This window comes from Apteryx mantelli, chromosome 1, assembly GCF_036417845.1.
Source record: "Apteryx mantelli isolate bAptMan1 chromosome 1, bAptMan1.hap1, whole genome shotgun sequence".
NCBI lineage: Eukaryota > Metazoa > Chordata > Aves > Apterygiformes > Apterygidae > Apteryx > Apteryx mantelli.
The window spans coordinates 221084961-221100516 of record NC_089978.1 but is presented as its reverse complement, the minus strand read 5'-3'; the positions used below and the strand labels follow the sequence as shown (position 1 = coordinate 221100516).

Genomic DNA, 15556 nt, shown 5'->3' with positions numbered 1-15556 from the left:
GCAGGGTGTTTGGGGGTGCAGGGGGATCCGGGGTGCAGGGGGACCCGTGTGCACACAGTGCCGGGGCACAGGGGGAGCAGCGTACAGGGTGTTTGGGGGTGCAGGGCGCACAGGGACCCCTGTGGACACCATTTTGGGGTGCACGGGGAGCCCCAGTGTCCCAGCAGCTCACGCAGCCCCGCCGCCTCCAGCAGCAGCAGCAGCGAGGGCCGAGCCGCAGGGCGTTACCGCACGCACGGACCTTTCCCCGCTCGCGAGGATGAAACCCCCCGGACGCACCAAACCAGCGGCTCCTGTCTTTTTCCAGCCGATTCCTTTGGCAGGAGCCCAGCCGCCCGCGCAGGAACGACCCAAACGCCTCCTCGCTAAGACAAACCCATTTAATACAGGGACAAAACAAGCTATTTTGTAACAGCCGCCTCCCCGGGGAGACGCCATCTCCCAGAACATTCATTTCTTTTATACATTTATATACATTCGGCTCATGTCAAAACATCGCGACCCACCGGAGATTAAAAAAAAACAAAACAAACCTGACAGCACCAGTTTTGAGCAGAGTGAGAATCTCGGTTTCTCCCTCCCGTCAGCACGTGCCTTGGCCAGGCAAAACAGAATTCGGTACAAAAATACAGTACAAAAATATCTCGTCGTAACAAAGCTACTGCACGTGGCACCACTAAGGAACCAGCGGAGTTTTCAAGTTCTGGATGTGCAGGTATTTTTTGGCAGCTTGCAGCGACCCCAAAAGGTTCGCTTTTTCGTTCGCTGGGAATCCCTGAGGGAAACCGAGCCGGCAGCCTCACCTTACGCTCACGTATACGCGAGTCCTCAGCGTCTCCGGATTTATTAAGTTTTACCCCTCTGTTTAAAAAAAAAAATTAGCTACATACACTTTAAAACCTTCGCAATTGCCTGAATTTGCAATGGATTCTCCCCTTCCCCTTAAAAAGCTTCTCAGCAAATATTCAAGGCCCATCCTCTGAACAAATGCGAGTGTTTTTCCCCCAAAATAATTCCCCGGAAGCAGAGCAACCACCTGCACGGTTGTGGTTAAACACTTGCGTGGGGTTATCCAGGAACAGGGACATTGCACTGTCGCCTGAGCTTTTATTAAGGAGACTGTCGCTGCGCCGTGAAGCGCCCCGTGCTCCCAGGATTTGACTCTTCCTAAAAAATAATCCCTACCTCTCCAGGAGGCAGAGCCTAAGAAGGCAGAGGCTCAGAAACTGGGCTCTGGCCAGGCGGCATCTGCTTGCCCGCAGAAATAAAGCCATTTCTGGTCATGCTTCGGTGAGGCAACAGGAAATTAGGGATGTTCCTGAGGTTCCTGGGATGACCCCACGCAGGCGTATCCACCCTGGGATACCGAAGGCACCTGCCAGGCTGCAAGGCCCTGGAAATACGAGGTCGCTAGCCAAAAAGCTGATGTGAGAGATCAAATAAATAAATTTAAAAAAATAAAATTAAAAAGCAAAGGCAGGGTAACACTGCAGTTGTACGCAATTAACCCGCGACGTTTTGTAACTCCTAAGACAGTCACGTTTGAATGGTATGGTTGCTTTTTTAAAAAAAACAAAAAAACAAAAAACCCCCAAATTTATCTATCTTATAAACATCTACTGAAACCAGCAAGTCAAACGCAGTTTTCTCTTTCCCTTCTATTTGCAGTGGAGACACCTGAACCATCCGGCGAGGTCACGAAATCCAATTACTCCAGCGGGCAGGGATAAAAGATAACAGCCTTTCTGACCGCATGTAATTAAATTAAGCCAAATCAGCGCGAACTTGCTAACCCGGCGCCTGTTATGCCCGTCTGGAATTCCTTGGATCTTGTGAATCTCGCGGCCGGCCCCGCTGCGGTAACTCTCTTCTCAAGGGACCTCTCGCTAGCGAGTGGCTGCGTACAACCGCGCGCGAGCCGTCCCAGCTGCGCTGTTGCGTTTCACCCTCGGATGCGGGAAGCGCAGGTTCGCAGTCGAGCCCTGCGGCCGGTTAAGCTCTTTGGTGATGGCATCGAAGGGCGACCGCAACAGGAGCGGCGAGGGGGTTTTAAATCGGACGCGGTAAGGTGAGGAGCCGGGAGAAGACCTGCTTGGAGTTCCTATTTAGATGCATTTCAACAGTGAAAAACCAGTGGGACGTTTTAAAAGAGCGTCCTCCCCAAAACTGTGCAGGAATTACAAACGTTTCCCCTCTGTCCATAAAGCAGAGTTTAAATTATCCCGTTTCACAGTCCACGTTTAAGGCAACAAGTGTAATGACGCTGCTCGGGTCGTCTCATCGGAGAAGCAGGATCAGTCTTCTGCTGAGCTGGGGTTCTGCTAGAGACGTTACTCTCCAAAAATCCATAAAACATTGACTCCTGATATGCCAAGATTTACACGCCTGCAAAAATGACATTATAATGACAAAACACAAGTTAGTTAAAGCTCCTGTTTAAACAAATCTTCATTATAAGAAAAACTGCCAATTCCACACGAGCATTTTAACGTTTATGCAGGTGTTGTGTTTCACCTCGAATTAAGTATAGCTCTTTCAGAGCAAAAAAGTCCCAGCATTGCTTTTACGGCAGCGCAGCTTTCAGTGCGCGCTCCAAACTCCTCTTGTTATGCCGAAAACAAGAGATTACAGCGCAGTGGCAGTATCTGTCCCCTGTTTATAAACAGCACGGTACTTTTAGCAAGGCGGCGGCGGGCTGGTTGTCTGGCCAAGGTCGCTACTCCGCAGCACGGACTCCACGAGATTTTTCAATCAGCACAAGACCAAAGAAAAGCACAAAACATTTCCCGTGCGCTCACGCACACAAAACTCACACGATTTGGTAAAAAGGCTGCCATTATTTAAAATGAGATGATTTTAACGCCATCAGTATCGTCCTGTTATAGCAACTTCAGTTACGGTATTTCGAAACAGAAAGCTCCTGCTCAGACCTCCCGCGCGGCGCAGCGATACGTAACGTCCGACACTTACCCCAGCATCCCGGATTCTTTTGTCTTTATGATGTACAGAAACATAAGCAATGTATGGAACATGTTGTTTCTGCCCTGAATCCATAGGAAGAGAAAAGAACTTGGAAATGAAATCATGGACAAGCAATCATACCAGTATCTTAGAATATCTTATTTAAAACTACTGTCACGTCCTGTCCTTATCTTAGGTAGAGCAGCGCAATTTTTCCTTCAAAACTTTTTGCAAGATATATATATACGCTGCAGCGTGCGCCGTGCTGGCCTGTTAAATAATCTGAGTTGAGAAAAAACTATAATAGAGACACCATGAAATGGTTTTACACCTCAGACTGCTGGGTTTTTTTTGCCTCAATACTTACCTTTCAATCAGGCAAACATCAGAAAAAGACCAAACTTGTTTTTCGGATGGATTATCACCCTCAAATACTTTTAAAAGCTTTTTTAAAGGGCTTTTCTGAAATCAGAGATCGAGTCACAACCGGGGCTCAATATAAAATTAAAATGCGCAGGAAAAGTCTAGTATTTTGATACTGAGACTAGGCGTTTCCCTCCAAGAAATCCTACAGACAAGCATCAGGCTTGTTGGCATTGAGGAATAACAACACGCACCAGAGCTTATATAAATCAGGATTTTAGAATAAATCATCAGAAAACAAACAACAAGAGGAAGCTGCTGCCTGGGTACTGATGTACCTAAGTTAGGCACTGAAGCTATTATTTAGCAGCAGACTAAATACCACACAACGGTCGAAGATCAAGGTAACACTTGCTTTCTGCACTGAGCCAGCCTACATATAAAATTCAACAGATGTGGCTAGTTCCCCCGAAAAAAACCCAAATCAGGTCTGCTCAAGATTTCTTGACAGCAAAAAACCCCTAACCCGATCATACCTGGGGCAGATTGTAGACATGGCGGTGGTAGATCAGCTCGTAGTGAGGTGGATTGATGTTGCTTTGGTAGATGCAAAACACGTTTTCATTTGTAATGTCTGTGAATGCAAGTTTGAAAAGAAAACAGGGGTTTTCAGAGGGCTGATGCGATGCAAGCGGTAAACAGCAGCTAAACAAGCGGTGCAAGAATGCCAGTACCTGGTTTATCTGGTGTTTGAATGAAGTGTTGGGAAGTGAAGGTTTTGCCATCAGGGTATTTGGGGCTAGGTGGCAGTCTGGAGTCGAGGTAAGTGCAGAATATGTGCATGAGGATCTGTGCAAACAAAAACAAATCTCACTTTAATATCATTATATCCTTAAATATCATTAAAAAGACTGAGGAACAAAGTGCTACAACACAGCAGCTTTCTTTCCACAATCTCAGACATTAGAGTATTTGAGAGTCTAGTGTTGCGACATAGACTTAATACCACTACGTTTCAATTTCAAAGAAGCCCAAGGCAGCTTAATACTTAAAGCGCTGAATTCAGTGGTCCCAGGCAAGTTTATTTTTCCTGTAAATGAAAGTTTCAGTCGCAACATGATAAAATGGTGCTGGGGGTGAACTGAGCTCCTGACATACAAGTAACTTTATCTTCACATCTTACAGAATGCGGCAAAGTCACCGATCTTAATAGCATATCTAGGACATAAACTACAAGCTATCCGATTTAATGGTGGTTTCTATACCAGCTGCAAAGATTTGGCTTAGAAGGGCGGATCCGATCCAATTATAACTTTTCCAGACACTGCACCTATCTAGCAAGTTTCTCCTCTCTCGTCAAAAACAGCAAAACAAAACCACTGAAAAAACTTGAGCCGCCCATGAATCTTCCCAGCTAGGCCAAGATTTTGGAAGAAAGTCCTAGAACAAGTATCTTCTTACCTAGCAGCGAGAAAATCGCAGCCCTGCATGTTGTACGCTTTAACCCTTACAGTAGAGTTCTCAGCATTCCTTGGGTGCAACGTGACCAAATTACTCTGTAATATGACACCTCGTGCGTTCAAGGTATAAAACACGATTTGTTTTGCAGACAAAACAAAAGAATTTCTATGGGCTAAATGCCCAAAGCCTCGAGAGGTCTGGTGGAAAGCATTGCTTTATATGGCATGTAATGAGACTAACATTACTGTGAAAAACTCTTCATTTTGCACTTATTGTCTTGAGTAAGTTAATGCCAAAGCTTCGAGACAAGTGTTTATATTGATTTCATCTGTTATAGCAGAATTTCTTTCCCCGAATCTTTAGAAGTTTAATACGTTGTCCAATACTACCTCTCCTAGTTGGTTTTGGTAAAAGACAATGAATTCAGGGTGTGATGTTCCGTGTTACGATTTTTAACACTTTCAAGCTGCTCAGCTTGCTGTTTATCAAGATAGGCAGAGCTGCTTCCCAGCCAGTCAGTCCCAAATATTTAGTCATCTTCACAACTAGAAGATCAAATCCTATTTCAAGACAGATTTTGTTCAGCTTTAGCTTCCAGCAATTCAATCTTGGCACATCTTTGTCAGCAAAGTTGTAAAGCTCTTACATACGGATCTCCCGTTTCTTCTTCTCCCCAGTAACTGAGTATCTATATAGTGAAAAAAACCACCCAAACTCTCCTTTCAAATACAGAGCGCAACTGTGGAGTCACACTGTAAAGCTTGTTTTCCACTCCCTGGATTATCTTGTGGCCTTTCTTTTAATTATTTCAGTTGAACTTTCAAGTCGCTGTGTACACTGAAGTGCTTTTCTCCTGCCCTTCCGCATTAATTGGCTAAGCACAACTACAAGTCTGTTCTCAGGGAAGATAACGCAACACCTGCAGGTTTCTCAAGAAACATTACTCAATTAAATAGACATCAGACATGCCGCTCAGTCCGTGTTTGTTCTCCTCTAGCCATTGCAGCAAAGGAAAATTAGAAGAAGGTGGAAGGTTCTTCTTGCGTTAGAAATTATGAGGTTTGGTTAAAGCAGACTTTTTTTTTAATATGGTAAGAAAATTGCTCTGACAAGATCCCCGTCAGGCTGCTCCCCACACAGTTACCTGACCGACACCTCAGATGAGTCTAAATAAGAGGCTGGCCTAAGACTGAGACCTGCAATTGCATTTTTGTGATCTGCACAATGTCCAATCCCGTTTGCATTATTCCTCGCATAATTTCACTGACAACGGGATTCATCAGGATAAGCGAGGCAAACAGGATTTTGACCGTGTTCCTCAAAAGACTTTTTTGCTGCCACCCGCAAAATCTACGCTGGAAGACCCCACTTTGGGAAGTTACACCAAGCCACCTTTGAAAACTTACCGCGCAGTCAGTGGGCAAGTCAGCGTCCCACTTGCGGCCTTTGAAATCTCCTCCTCTGTTCCATCGGAACGAGCTCATGCATCCTCCCTGAGAGAGCTCTGAAAACAACAAGATTTATTCAGCTACTGGGGGCTGAAGGTGCAAGAAAGACGTATTTGACGCTAGCTTCGAGAACATCATACGTCTTTCCAGGGCACAAAATAGGAAGAATTCAACTAATGAAGTACTTGTAAAGATATGCATTTAGGGGAGTTGAGTTTACAAGGTAATTTTTATTTGCAATTAATGAAGGGGTTAAATACGACACTTCATGCCCCAAACTGAGCGAAATGAGAAATAAAACTTCCAAAAACATTCCAAGTCCCACATCATCACGTTGCTATGAAAAGAGAAAGTCGGAAAAACCATCTCCGCTGCTTGAAAAGCAGCTCTCCTCCCTGCTGTGACTGTAGCTCGACCATCTTAACTGACGGGGTATCTGACACCACCGACACTTTGACCCAGCTAACGGAAACGTTTTAAAGCCAGGATGGCGACCACGTACCTTTGATCCTTTCAACCAAATACTCTTGGTTCGGCGTAATATCCAAATACTGCACTATAGCGTTCAGAGTCGGAATGAGCGGAGCTTTAACAAGCGCTGCCTGTTTCAGACTGCTGATGCTGGCTTCTGCATGCAAGAAGAGCCAGCACGTCATCTGCGCCCACGACAGAACTTTGAACAGTCTCCCTTCCAAGGCGTTAACAAATGCACCGTTACAAAGAGGAACTGGCTTTTTCGTCTCACTATTTACTACGGTCCTAGACAAAGTTAACATCTTACGCACTACCCCAAACGCTCCTTTCCAATCCCACCGAAGTACTAAGCCGTCTCCCTTACCCCGCAGGGTATAAACGCTACGCAGCGCTGTGCAGTCGCCAAAGACGGCAGCCCCTTGTCTGAAGGGCTTGCATTCCGTAAGAAAATAGCGTGAAAATATATAGTGGGAAAAAGGGAAGAACTAACGTGCGTTTTAAAGAGCAGCAGGAGAGCAGCTAGGTGGAGGTGAGGCCAGTAACCGATCAGTTTTTCACAGGCATCACAACAGATGCAGGTCTTGAGGGAGACTACAAACAGGCCAAAAAACAGTAGGTTTTGTTTAAATGCGGCATATCATATCCTGCTCTTGGTTAAGGGGGATATACGTGGGATACGACAGTGGAAGTAGCTCCTTCAGAGCTGTACCGTGAAATTGTAGCTAGAATTGCAGCTCATCGGAATGTTTAAGGAAAAAAAAAAAACAGCAAAAAACAACCGCCCCCCAACAAAAAGATCATTTCTTCTAATGCTCGTAGCTCTCTCAAATCCCCCTGAGACTGTCCTCCCCAACCCCAACTAGTGCTACATCTACTACAAATGATCTTAAATGTAAATGATTAATAGCCTAGCTGACATAACAGACTTATTCTAGGTTAAAAAATAACCAAGCTTCCCAGGTCTGTGGATTTAGTATTATTCCAGTCTCAATAAGACTTCTCAGTTCTTAACAGTATTTGCAGACAGTGCATCACATCTAAGTTTTCATAAAACCTTTTGTGGCCTGACTGCTTTGAGACAAGCCAGTGGGTAACAATTCAAGGAAGTAACAGCAATGGGTTTTTCGGGAAGTAGCTGATTTTAAGGAAGAGTTTGGAAAGGCATACGCTAATGTAGACAGTGAGAGCTGATAGGCAGCTACCCTTGCAATGTGTAATAGTTTTCTGACAGTTTAAGATATAATACGGATGCTAATCTGAGCCTTCGACTCTCCAGGAATAAATTCAGAGAAAACAAGAGGCTTAAGAATTTTATACTCCATGAGCATCAGCATGCCTTCATCGATATTTCCAGAAATCTTACGGAGAACCCTTCCAGTTTAATAAAACGCATTACATGAGACAAAGATCACACCCCTACAGAGAGGAAATGGAACATAAGCAATCCTTAGCGGACTTGTTTTCTATAGTACCTGTCCAGCGCCCTGCTACGGGGCGGCCCTCCACCAACCCCCGCAGGGAACCCCCCCAGTTACTCGAGCGTCCTACCTCCAATCTGCATTTCTGGGTACCCCATTCTTCTCAGCTGAGTGCTCACAGACTCAATTTCTTGTACAAGTGGCACTAAAATAGTCTCATTAATCCACTAGGAAAGAGAAATGCAAAAATTTAAAAGGTTAGAAGCAACAAGGATGTGGAAAAAAAAATGTTAGTTTATACCCTAGCCATCATCTTCATCACTGTTACAATCACAAAGGAGTTTAACAACAGAAACTTTGAAGCCAATCAAGGAGGAAAAGTAATTAAATTAGAATATCAATTTAGATAGGGTTTAATGACTCTTTAATACCTTCCAAAATGCCAAAAGTTCAATATAAAGGATTTGGGAAAACAAATCTCCAGAAAGTAGTGATAAAGCTTTTCTGAACAGTGAGAAAAGGGGCATTTTCTGAAGCACCGCACATCATCCATAAAGATAATCTGAATTTTCATGGGTCCGCTCCCTCTCAAATCTGTTTCAGGAAATCAAGGGTCTGATAAACACAATATGTGATACTTGGACGTGACAGGATTTGGGAACTGAAGCCAAGCTGCCTGCAGGTTTATGAACAGATGCTTAGGAATCTGGTACAGAACAGTCATAATCCCAGATCTCATTACTTTTCACTCATCCCACTACTTAAAAAAAACCCAAAAGAACAACAACAACTACATACACGACAGTTGCTATGACTGAAGGGGCAATTCAAAGTTAGACTTACAAATTATTTTGCCATAGCATGCGATTATATTTCCTTTGCTATAGCGATTCCCGCTCCTAAGACCAAAATTTTCTTTTTGTTTTTTTATTACGCTCCTCAAAACTGTCGGAAAAAGCCAAGGGGCTGGCGTCTTCCCCGCTCTACTTGAGCCCACGAGAATGAGTTTGAAATACAGGAGAAAAAACAATTCAGAGATTTGGGTTGTAGAAAGAAAAAACAAGTCTTATCGCATCCACTGTGTGTTAAGATGCGTTTGTCTTCATTCAAAGGTGGGTGAACTTTACAACTGTAAAGTTTTCAGAATACACAACACCTAGGTCAGCAAGTTTAGGTTGAAAATGTGTCTTAATACTTCTTTATTACAAGCATGCTGTTTTAATCTCCATGTCCGAGCCCACCTTAATCCCCCATAGACTCAAATATGCAATTCTTTTCACCTCCTTAGGCGTACATGGGGTATTAAGGTACTTTTTCATTCTGCTGTACCTATTCTAACAACAAGAACGGGCAGTCTATTGGGACAGGACTTACGCTTCTGAACCTAGCGGTCCAGGAATCCATGTGATCAAGCTGTCGTCGATTCACAATCACCCTTGCCCAAACCTACGGAAAGAACATTATTATCTACATACAGCAACTTAACAGAATACCAAAAGCATTTTTAAGGCCTAAGACGTTTTCTGATCCCAACCACAGCATATAATTCAAATTACATTTGTTCCAGAGCTCTCATACATCTACTGGCTCTATCATGTGAATTCTACAGCAGCTTAACTAAGTACTACACTCCTACTCCCTTTTCACAGCACACCAAATCTTGCATGAGTCCAAATTCACAGTTTTGAGCTCCCTGCTCCATTAGGATAAAATTGGTCCAGGTTGTAGGATAGATTAAAGAGGTACTTGAATAAGAAGCTTCATTAGGTTAACGTATGAAATAAAGAAAATGGACCAAATTTAATTAAAGGTTCATTTATGATATTCCTTTGAATCAGACTTATTCCAGACACAAGTGCAAAGGAGAATATGTTTTACATACCTTCAACTATTTGACTATGTTAAGTACAGGTCACTTTCCTGGCAATTTTTATGTCCCAAGTTTATTTTACCCAGAGTACAAAATAGTAAAAGAAGATCCGCAACTGCCATTCTTGAGTTTAACTCATAAAGTCTGTCTATTCTCAGATTATAGAGTAATATTAAACCACTTTTCTACCTAAATACAGGTATCCTGCTCTCCAAGGCAGAAATCATTTTCCGATGACAATTCAGAATGTGAAACGCACACCTGCAGTGCCAAAGAGTCTTACAAGCTGTACGAGGATGGTTAAACGCTATGGGATTTCCCTTTCTAACATCGTTGATGGAGCTCACGTCCAAACCTTTGGATGGAGCTGCACGTTTTAGAGCCCTGTTCTTCCCTCTCAGCTCCTTTGGTGCTGAACTTACTTCTTCGGCAGCCTGCGGAGAGCTCAGATGAGCTTCGTCCTTGTGCGCTGACGGAGCTTGGGACCTGCAAGCCAGCTGATACTGGAACTTTCTCAGCACCTGCGCTTGCTCTACTAGGGAACGGCTGTAGTTCCAAAAAGTCGGGCTGCTGGAAGGAGAGCTGGAATCTGAACTTCCTGAAACGACATTAAACAGTCGTGTACAATTATCGCCAAGTAATCACAGAAGCAACAGCACAGGCAACAGCTCCGTATAATAAGGTTTTGACAGGAGAGACGTGCTCACGAATTATCACGACTGCACACACCGACGTCCGTCTGCATAAACACTGATTTCATCTTTACGTTACTAAGGCACCGTCCCTACCCAGGAGAAAAACTGCCTGCAGGTAATTCACCACCTTTATCCGAAACGCCTTCTCCACAAGACATCCCTCTCATCAAGGTGATAAAGCCCTTCATCTTATCAAGTCCACTACAGCCAACAAATGCTACAGATATAAACTATCAGTATACATTTCCATAAGACCCATTCCTTGGGCCAGTGACAGCAGCATATTTCTATCCAGTACAAGGCCATGGAGGAGAATTTTCTGAAGCTCCTGAGCCACAGAGATGTGTAGAAATTACCGAATTCTGCCTCACGTCTTAATTACTTGGTAGAAGACTAAACTGGTCAGCAGCCACCTTTACCAATTTCAAAAACGATTACCATATGTACGAGTTAGGTCTATTTACTAGTACGCCAGCAGCTCTCTGTCCTTGCTGGAATCCTTTCCAACTCTTCTCATCCACAAAAGCAGCTCTCAAATAAAACCGACACCCTCTCCTTGCCAAACTTTTCAGGCCAAATAAGGTTATTTAATTACCCAACTGAAGTCTATGCTGTTTCTCTTCTTCACTTCGAAGGTACTTTTGCAGTGACTTGAGGTCTGTGATTTCGTCTTCTTGACCAATACGGGAATTATAGAGAATTGGTGAAGAGCGGTAACGAGACCTCAGCCCGCTGCTTTCCACTGGTCCAACGCTTGCGGGATATGGTGAACCAGTAGGAGAAGGGCTGAGGCTGGAAAGCTTTGGGGAACAAAAGCAAACAGTTGTGTCACATGACGAAAATAAGAGTTCCATTTTGATTTTACAAACTAAATGAACTGATTCAACATATGAATTTATTGCTCTGCTGATTGCTGCTATAAAATATACTCGGGTTTTGGGGAGGGTTTTTTGCTATTTTGTATTTACATTTTAGTTTCTTATTTTTGCTTTGGTCTGAAACGCCGACAAGACGAATTTCCATCTGCTTTGCAAACGGAGCAAGCGCACACACACGACCCTCCGCTGCCTGCTGTGCGCCTCCAACAGCTCACGGCACAACACGAGGCCACGACAAGCAAATCCAAACCGTTCCCCTTGAAGCCGTCTTGGTCCTTACCTTACTGTAGCTGCTGCTGGGTGAATAGGTTAAAGCACTGCTGTAAGAAGCGCTGTTGCTTGACAGAGCCTGCAGCTGAGGGCTGTACCCTGCGATACAACCAGAAGCAAACTTTGGACTGGCCCTGGGGGAGCGGGACGGGCTGTAACTCAGCACACTTTGACCCTGGATTGTAGGAGAAGGCGTAGAAGAAGGGACTTTCTTCGCTGCCAGCTCATGCGGTGGAGTTATTTGTATCGCTGCAATAAGCGGAAAAACACAATTAGCGCTGTAGACGCGGCAGCCCGGAACTCTCCTCCTCGCTTTAAATACAGAGCAAAATACATACAGGCAACTCTCTCTTAAGGAAATTGTATGACGCTAAAAAGATTATTCTAGTCTACAGAATTCAGCAGCCAACCCCACTGACATAAAAATCAGAAAACCGAGACGTGATCACAATTCAATATAGATTCTACAATTGAAAATTTCGGTTAAATGCTGCCAGGCACCTTGCACAGCCTGGGGTAATTATTTAACTTCTTTGGTCAGCTGCTCTACCTGACTGCTTCCTGCATCGTTAGCACATCTGTGTCTTAATTTAGCTGTGCAAATACAGACATTACGCCCTTGAACTCTGGTGATATAACCCTACTGCCATCTGCTGCCCTTTTTCTAGAGTCAGCCTAGTAGTACGTAATACATTGCACTAGCATTTTGCTATTGCTGTATTTGTCAGAACTTTGTCAAGTTTTTCTATATTTTACAGCTTCATTTAGACATTCAAAAGCTTTCCGAGCGACTTGCTCTCTAGTCCGTCGTTTTCAGACGGCACAATAAGGTCTGCCTGACTCTTTTTAATTTGGCTCTCTTCAGCCAGTGTGATGTTAGTAGGATATCAAATTTAAATGTAAACCTGCTCCCTCTGCCTTGTTCTCAGTCCCATGGATAGGTTACAAATTCCTTGTCCAGCTTCACAAAGTTTGAGTCTCTCTCGCTGCCCTTTAACGGTCCCCTATCCTGTCCTTTTTTATTGTTTGTTTCCTCTCTAGTTCTCCCCTCAAACACTCATCAGTTTATCACTTATATTTTGAATTTTAATATGCTGCAGTTAATTCATCTTACTGCTCATCAGATGAGGTAACTGAGAACTCACTTCACTAAAGATTCACGGACTTGAGGAAGATACCACCTTTAAAAAAAGGCCACAGGTATTTATAACGCCCACCTGCATTCTGCATCCCTAGAAGGATCTGCTGTCTGCGAGTCATGACCAAGGTAGTCGGTGCCATCGTGTATTTGAAATACATCCAAAAATCAAATAAGGCATTCAGGCTGAACAGGGATGCAAGTGCAAGCTCTAGAACAAACAGAAAGGTTTTTATCATGCTAGGCAGCAGGAGTAATAGTAAATTATTTGGAAAAACAAGTTTATACACTCATCAAAAATAGGTTATTATTAGTGCTACCAATAACTGCCAGTCTGAGCACAGATGTAAGACTTCTTCACCTTTTTATGCAAGAACCATTAGAGATAAATCTCCTTTCTATATTAAAATTAATTTATGTGGTTATAATATGCATTTGTAAAAGTGTAAGGTATTTTCCAGCCAGGATACAAACCACTGCAATGAAGCTTCACACTATTTATCAAGTGTCTTCTGCCAAACCTTCTGGCACTCATCTCCTGATTTTACTCTCACTCTTCCTCCTTTTCATCCTCTAACAGTATTTGATACAGCTAGTTTTGAGGCTACTCATTTGAAACAAACTTTGATTATTTGGGAATGGCATGCAACCCTACAACACAACACCGCAGTATAATCTCAGCTATTCCCCGAAGCCTTACTGCACGCATTAAACAGATCTAAGGTATAAAACCAGTTCTTCACACCCTTTCACGAGACGTACTTAAGACAGCCGTTAATGTCCTCTTACCTGTCACTAAAATGATGAAATTCCAACAGTATCAAGAGGAATAAAGGAAAAGAAAATGAAGTTTTGGTATTAAAAAAAAAAAAAAAATCCCTTCCCTCCTCCCTCAAACTAATTTAAATGCCGTGACAACTCACCGATATACCAGAGTGGCCAGTATGTGATGTTGTAATACGAGCTTATAAGTTTTCCAGTCCTGAAAAGAAAAGCAAAAAGTTATCAATTTACAGTAATTGGGTTCTGGGAAATATTGAAGCATATACAAAGTAGGATGCTTTACTTATTTGAGTCAGATGTAACAATCAACATACATATCAGTATATATCATCCCTGCAACAGAGATATTCAGGAGTCCCCAGGCCCAGACCACCTTCCGGTCTTCAGCCTCTTTCCTCATCTTTATGGTCCTGTCGATGAGGGAAGCTGCTGAAATCTGTTCTGCTGCCATTATCTGTAACACGAAGCAGACAGAAAGACAAAAACTGAGAATTTTTATACAGTAAGATTCTCCATCAGTACAAGAATTAAGAAAAAGAAATAATGAAAAACAAATTATATAAAAGGACTTCACCTTTAGCTACTGGTTCATGTGTGGTGTTTAAAAAAAGAGAGACAACACTTCTCTTATAAACTCTGTAAGCGCTGTCACCTCTTTACAGTGAAACAGCGTCCGTTTTCTCCATTGGGGAGCAGAGGAGAGGGCCAGATTCTGACCGCGCTTTTGAAAAATAGCATTCTTCGGAATGCCGAGGCAACGCTGCCTTCTCCAAGCAAGGAAACCAGAGCAAGCAAAGAGCTCGCACAACCCAGCTTTTTCCCTACCGAGGGGTCCCACTCGGTTCAGCAGGTACCACGACACTTCCAGACAGCACCGCTGTCTCCTTCTGGCGGCTCAGGACACCTCTATACCCTCCGCACACCGTCCCGCCTTTGCGTCCCAAAAAGCCACACGCCAACAGAAATAACTTGCGGCTTTTTCCGCTCCTCTCATCACCACAAGGAACTGCCACGCCTTCCCTAGCCGCATGGTTAAAAACTTCTCAGGCACTTCGGCGCTGAAGGCGAACACAAACCACGTGCTTTCGGGGACAAACACCTTAACCGAACTGACGGTACTTCGCACCAACAAAACCAGGCCGCCCCCACACAGACCCCGCTGGCGCGCACAGGCCGCCCCGCAGACCCCCCCCCCCCACACACACACACACGGCGGCAGCCGCCGCCCGCGCTCAGGCCCGGCTCCCCTCGCAGCCCCCCCAACGCAGACGCGCCCCGCGGCACCGGAGACGCTCGGGGAGGCCCGGGGCGCCCCCACTCCGCCGCCGCCGCCACCCGGTCCCGGCCCCCCGCGCGTCGCCGCAGCAGCCCTCACCGCCGCCGCCTCCTCAACGCCTGCGCCTGCGCGAACGGCCCGGCGCGCGGACGTGACGTCACCGACGGCCGCTCCGCGAGGGGGGGGCGGGGACGCTCGTTGCCGTGGGGACGCCCGTTGCCACGGCGACGCCGGGAGGACGCCGCGGGCGCTCGCGCAGCCGCCGTTGGCGCCCCGCGGCCGTTGGGCGCCCCGCCCCATTTTGGCGGGAAGCGGCGCGCGGGGCGCGAAGGCGGTGGCGCCGCCATGGCGGCCGCGTCGCCGCGTCGCCTCAGCGTGTGGCCGCCACACTCTCCCCGAGCCCCTGCAGCGTGTTTGTGGGATTATCCGCAATGCGCAGATTATTCCTTATTTTTTCCCTGCTCTGCTTGCAGTTCTGGCAAATACAGTATTCAGGCAAATTCTTTCAGGCTGCCCCAGTG

The 15556-nt window shown here is 45.0% G+C and overlaps 1 protein-coding gene across 4 annotated transcripts; it reads right to left on the bottom strand.

The window, feature by feature from the left end:
- Positions 1-362: 362 nt before the first annotated feature.
- TMEM209 (transmembrane protein 209) lies at positions 363-15164 on the bottom strand. Of its 4 annotated transcripts, none has more exons than XM_067317583.1 (15): positions 15135-15164; positions 14074-14213; positions 13900-13958; positions 13056-13187; positions 11849-12087; positions 11286-11490; positions 10418-10593; positions 9500-9571; positions 8256-8352; positions 6736-6861; positions 6192-6289; positions 4059-4173; positions 3861-3958; positions 2971-3044; positions 363-2385 (listed from the first exon to the last, which is right to left on the bottom strand). In XM_067317583.1, the coding sequence occupies exons 2-15, from the start codon at positions 14208-14210 to the stop codon at positions 2331-2333; spliced, it is 1683 nt and encodes a 560-aa protein (XP_067173684.1). In that variant the 5' UTR covers positions 14211-14213; positions 15135-15164; the 3' UTR covers positions 363-2330. The 4 variants fall into 4 exon arrangements, with proteins under 4 accessions (XP_067173684.1, XP_013804010.1, XP_013804009.2 ...); XM_013948556.2 differs by lacking the exon at positions 15135-15164 and adding an exon at positions 14334-14901; XM_013948555.2 differs by lacking the exons at positions 2971-3044; positions 15135-15164 and adding an exon at positions 14334-14901.
- Positions 15165-15556: the final 392 nt, after the last annotated feature.

Coding starts and splice junctions, on each gene's coding strand:
- TMEM209 (XM_067317583.1), bottom strand. CDS start 14,210: ATGGCAGCAGAACAGATTTCAGCAGCTTCCCTCATCGACAGGACCATA. Junction 3,959..4,058: donor TCAAACACCAGATAAACCAG/GTACTGGCATTC, acceptor TTGCATTCACAG/ACATTACAAATGAAAACGTG. Junction 2,386..2,970: donor AAAGAATCCGGGATGCTGGG/GTAAGTGTCGGA, acceptor TCATTTTTGCAG/GCGTGTAAATCTTGGCATAT.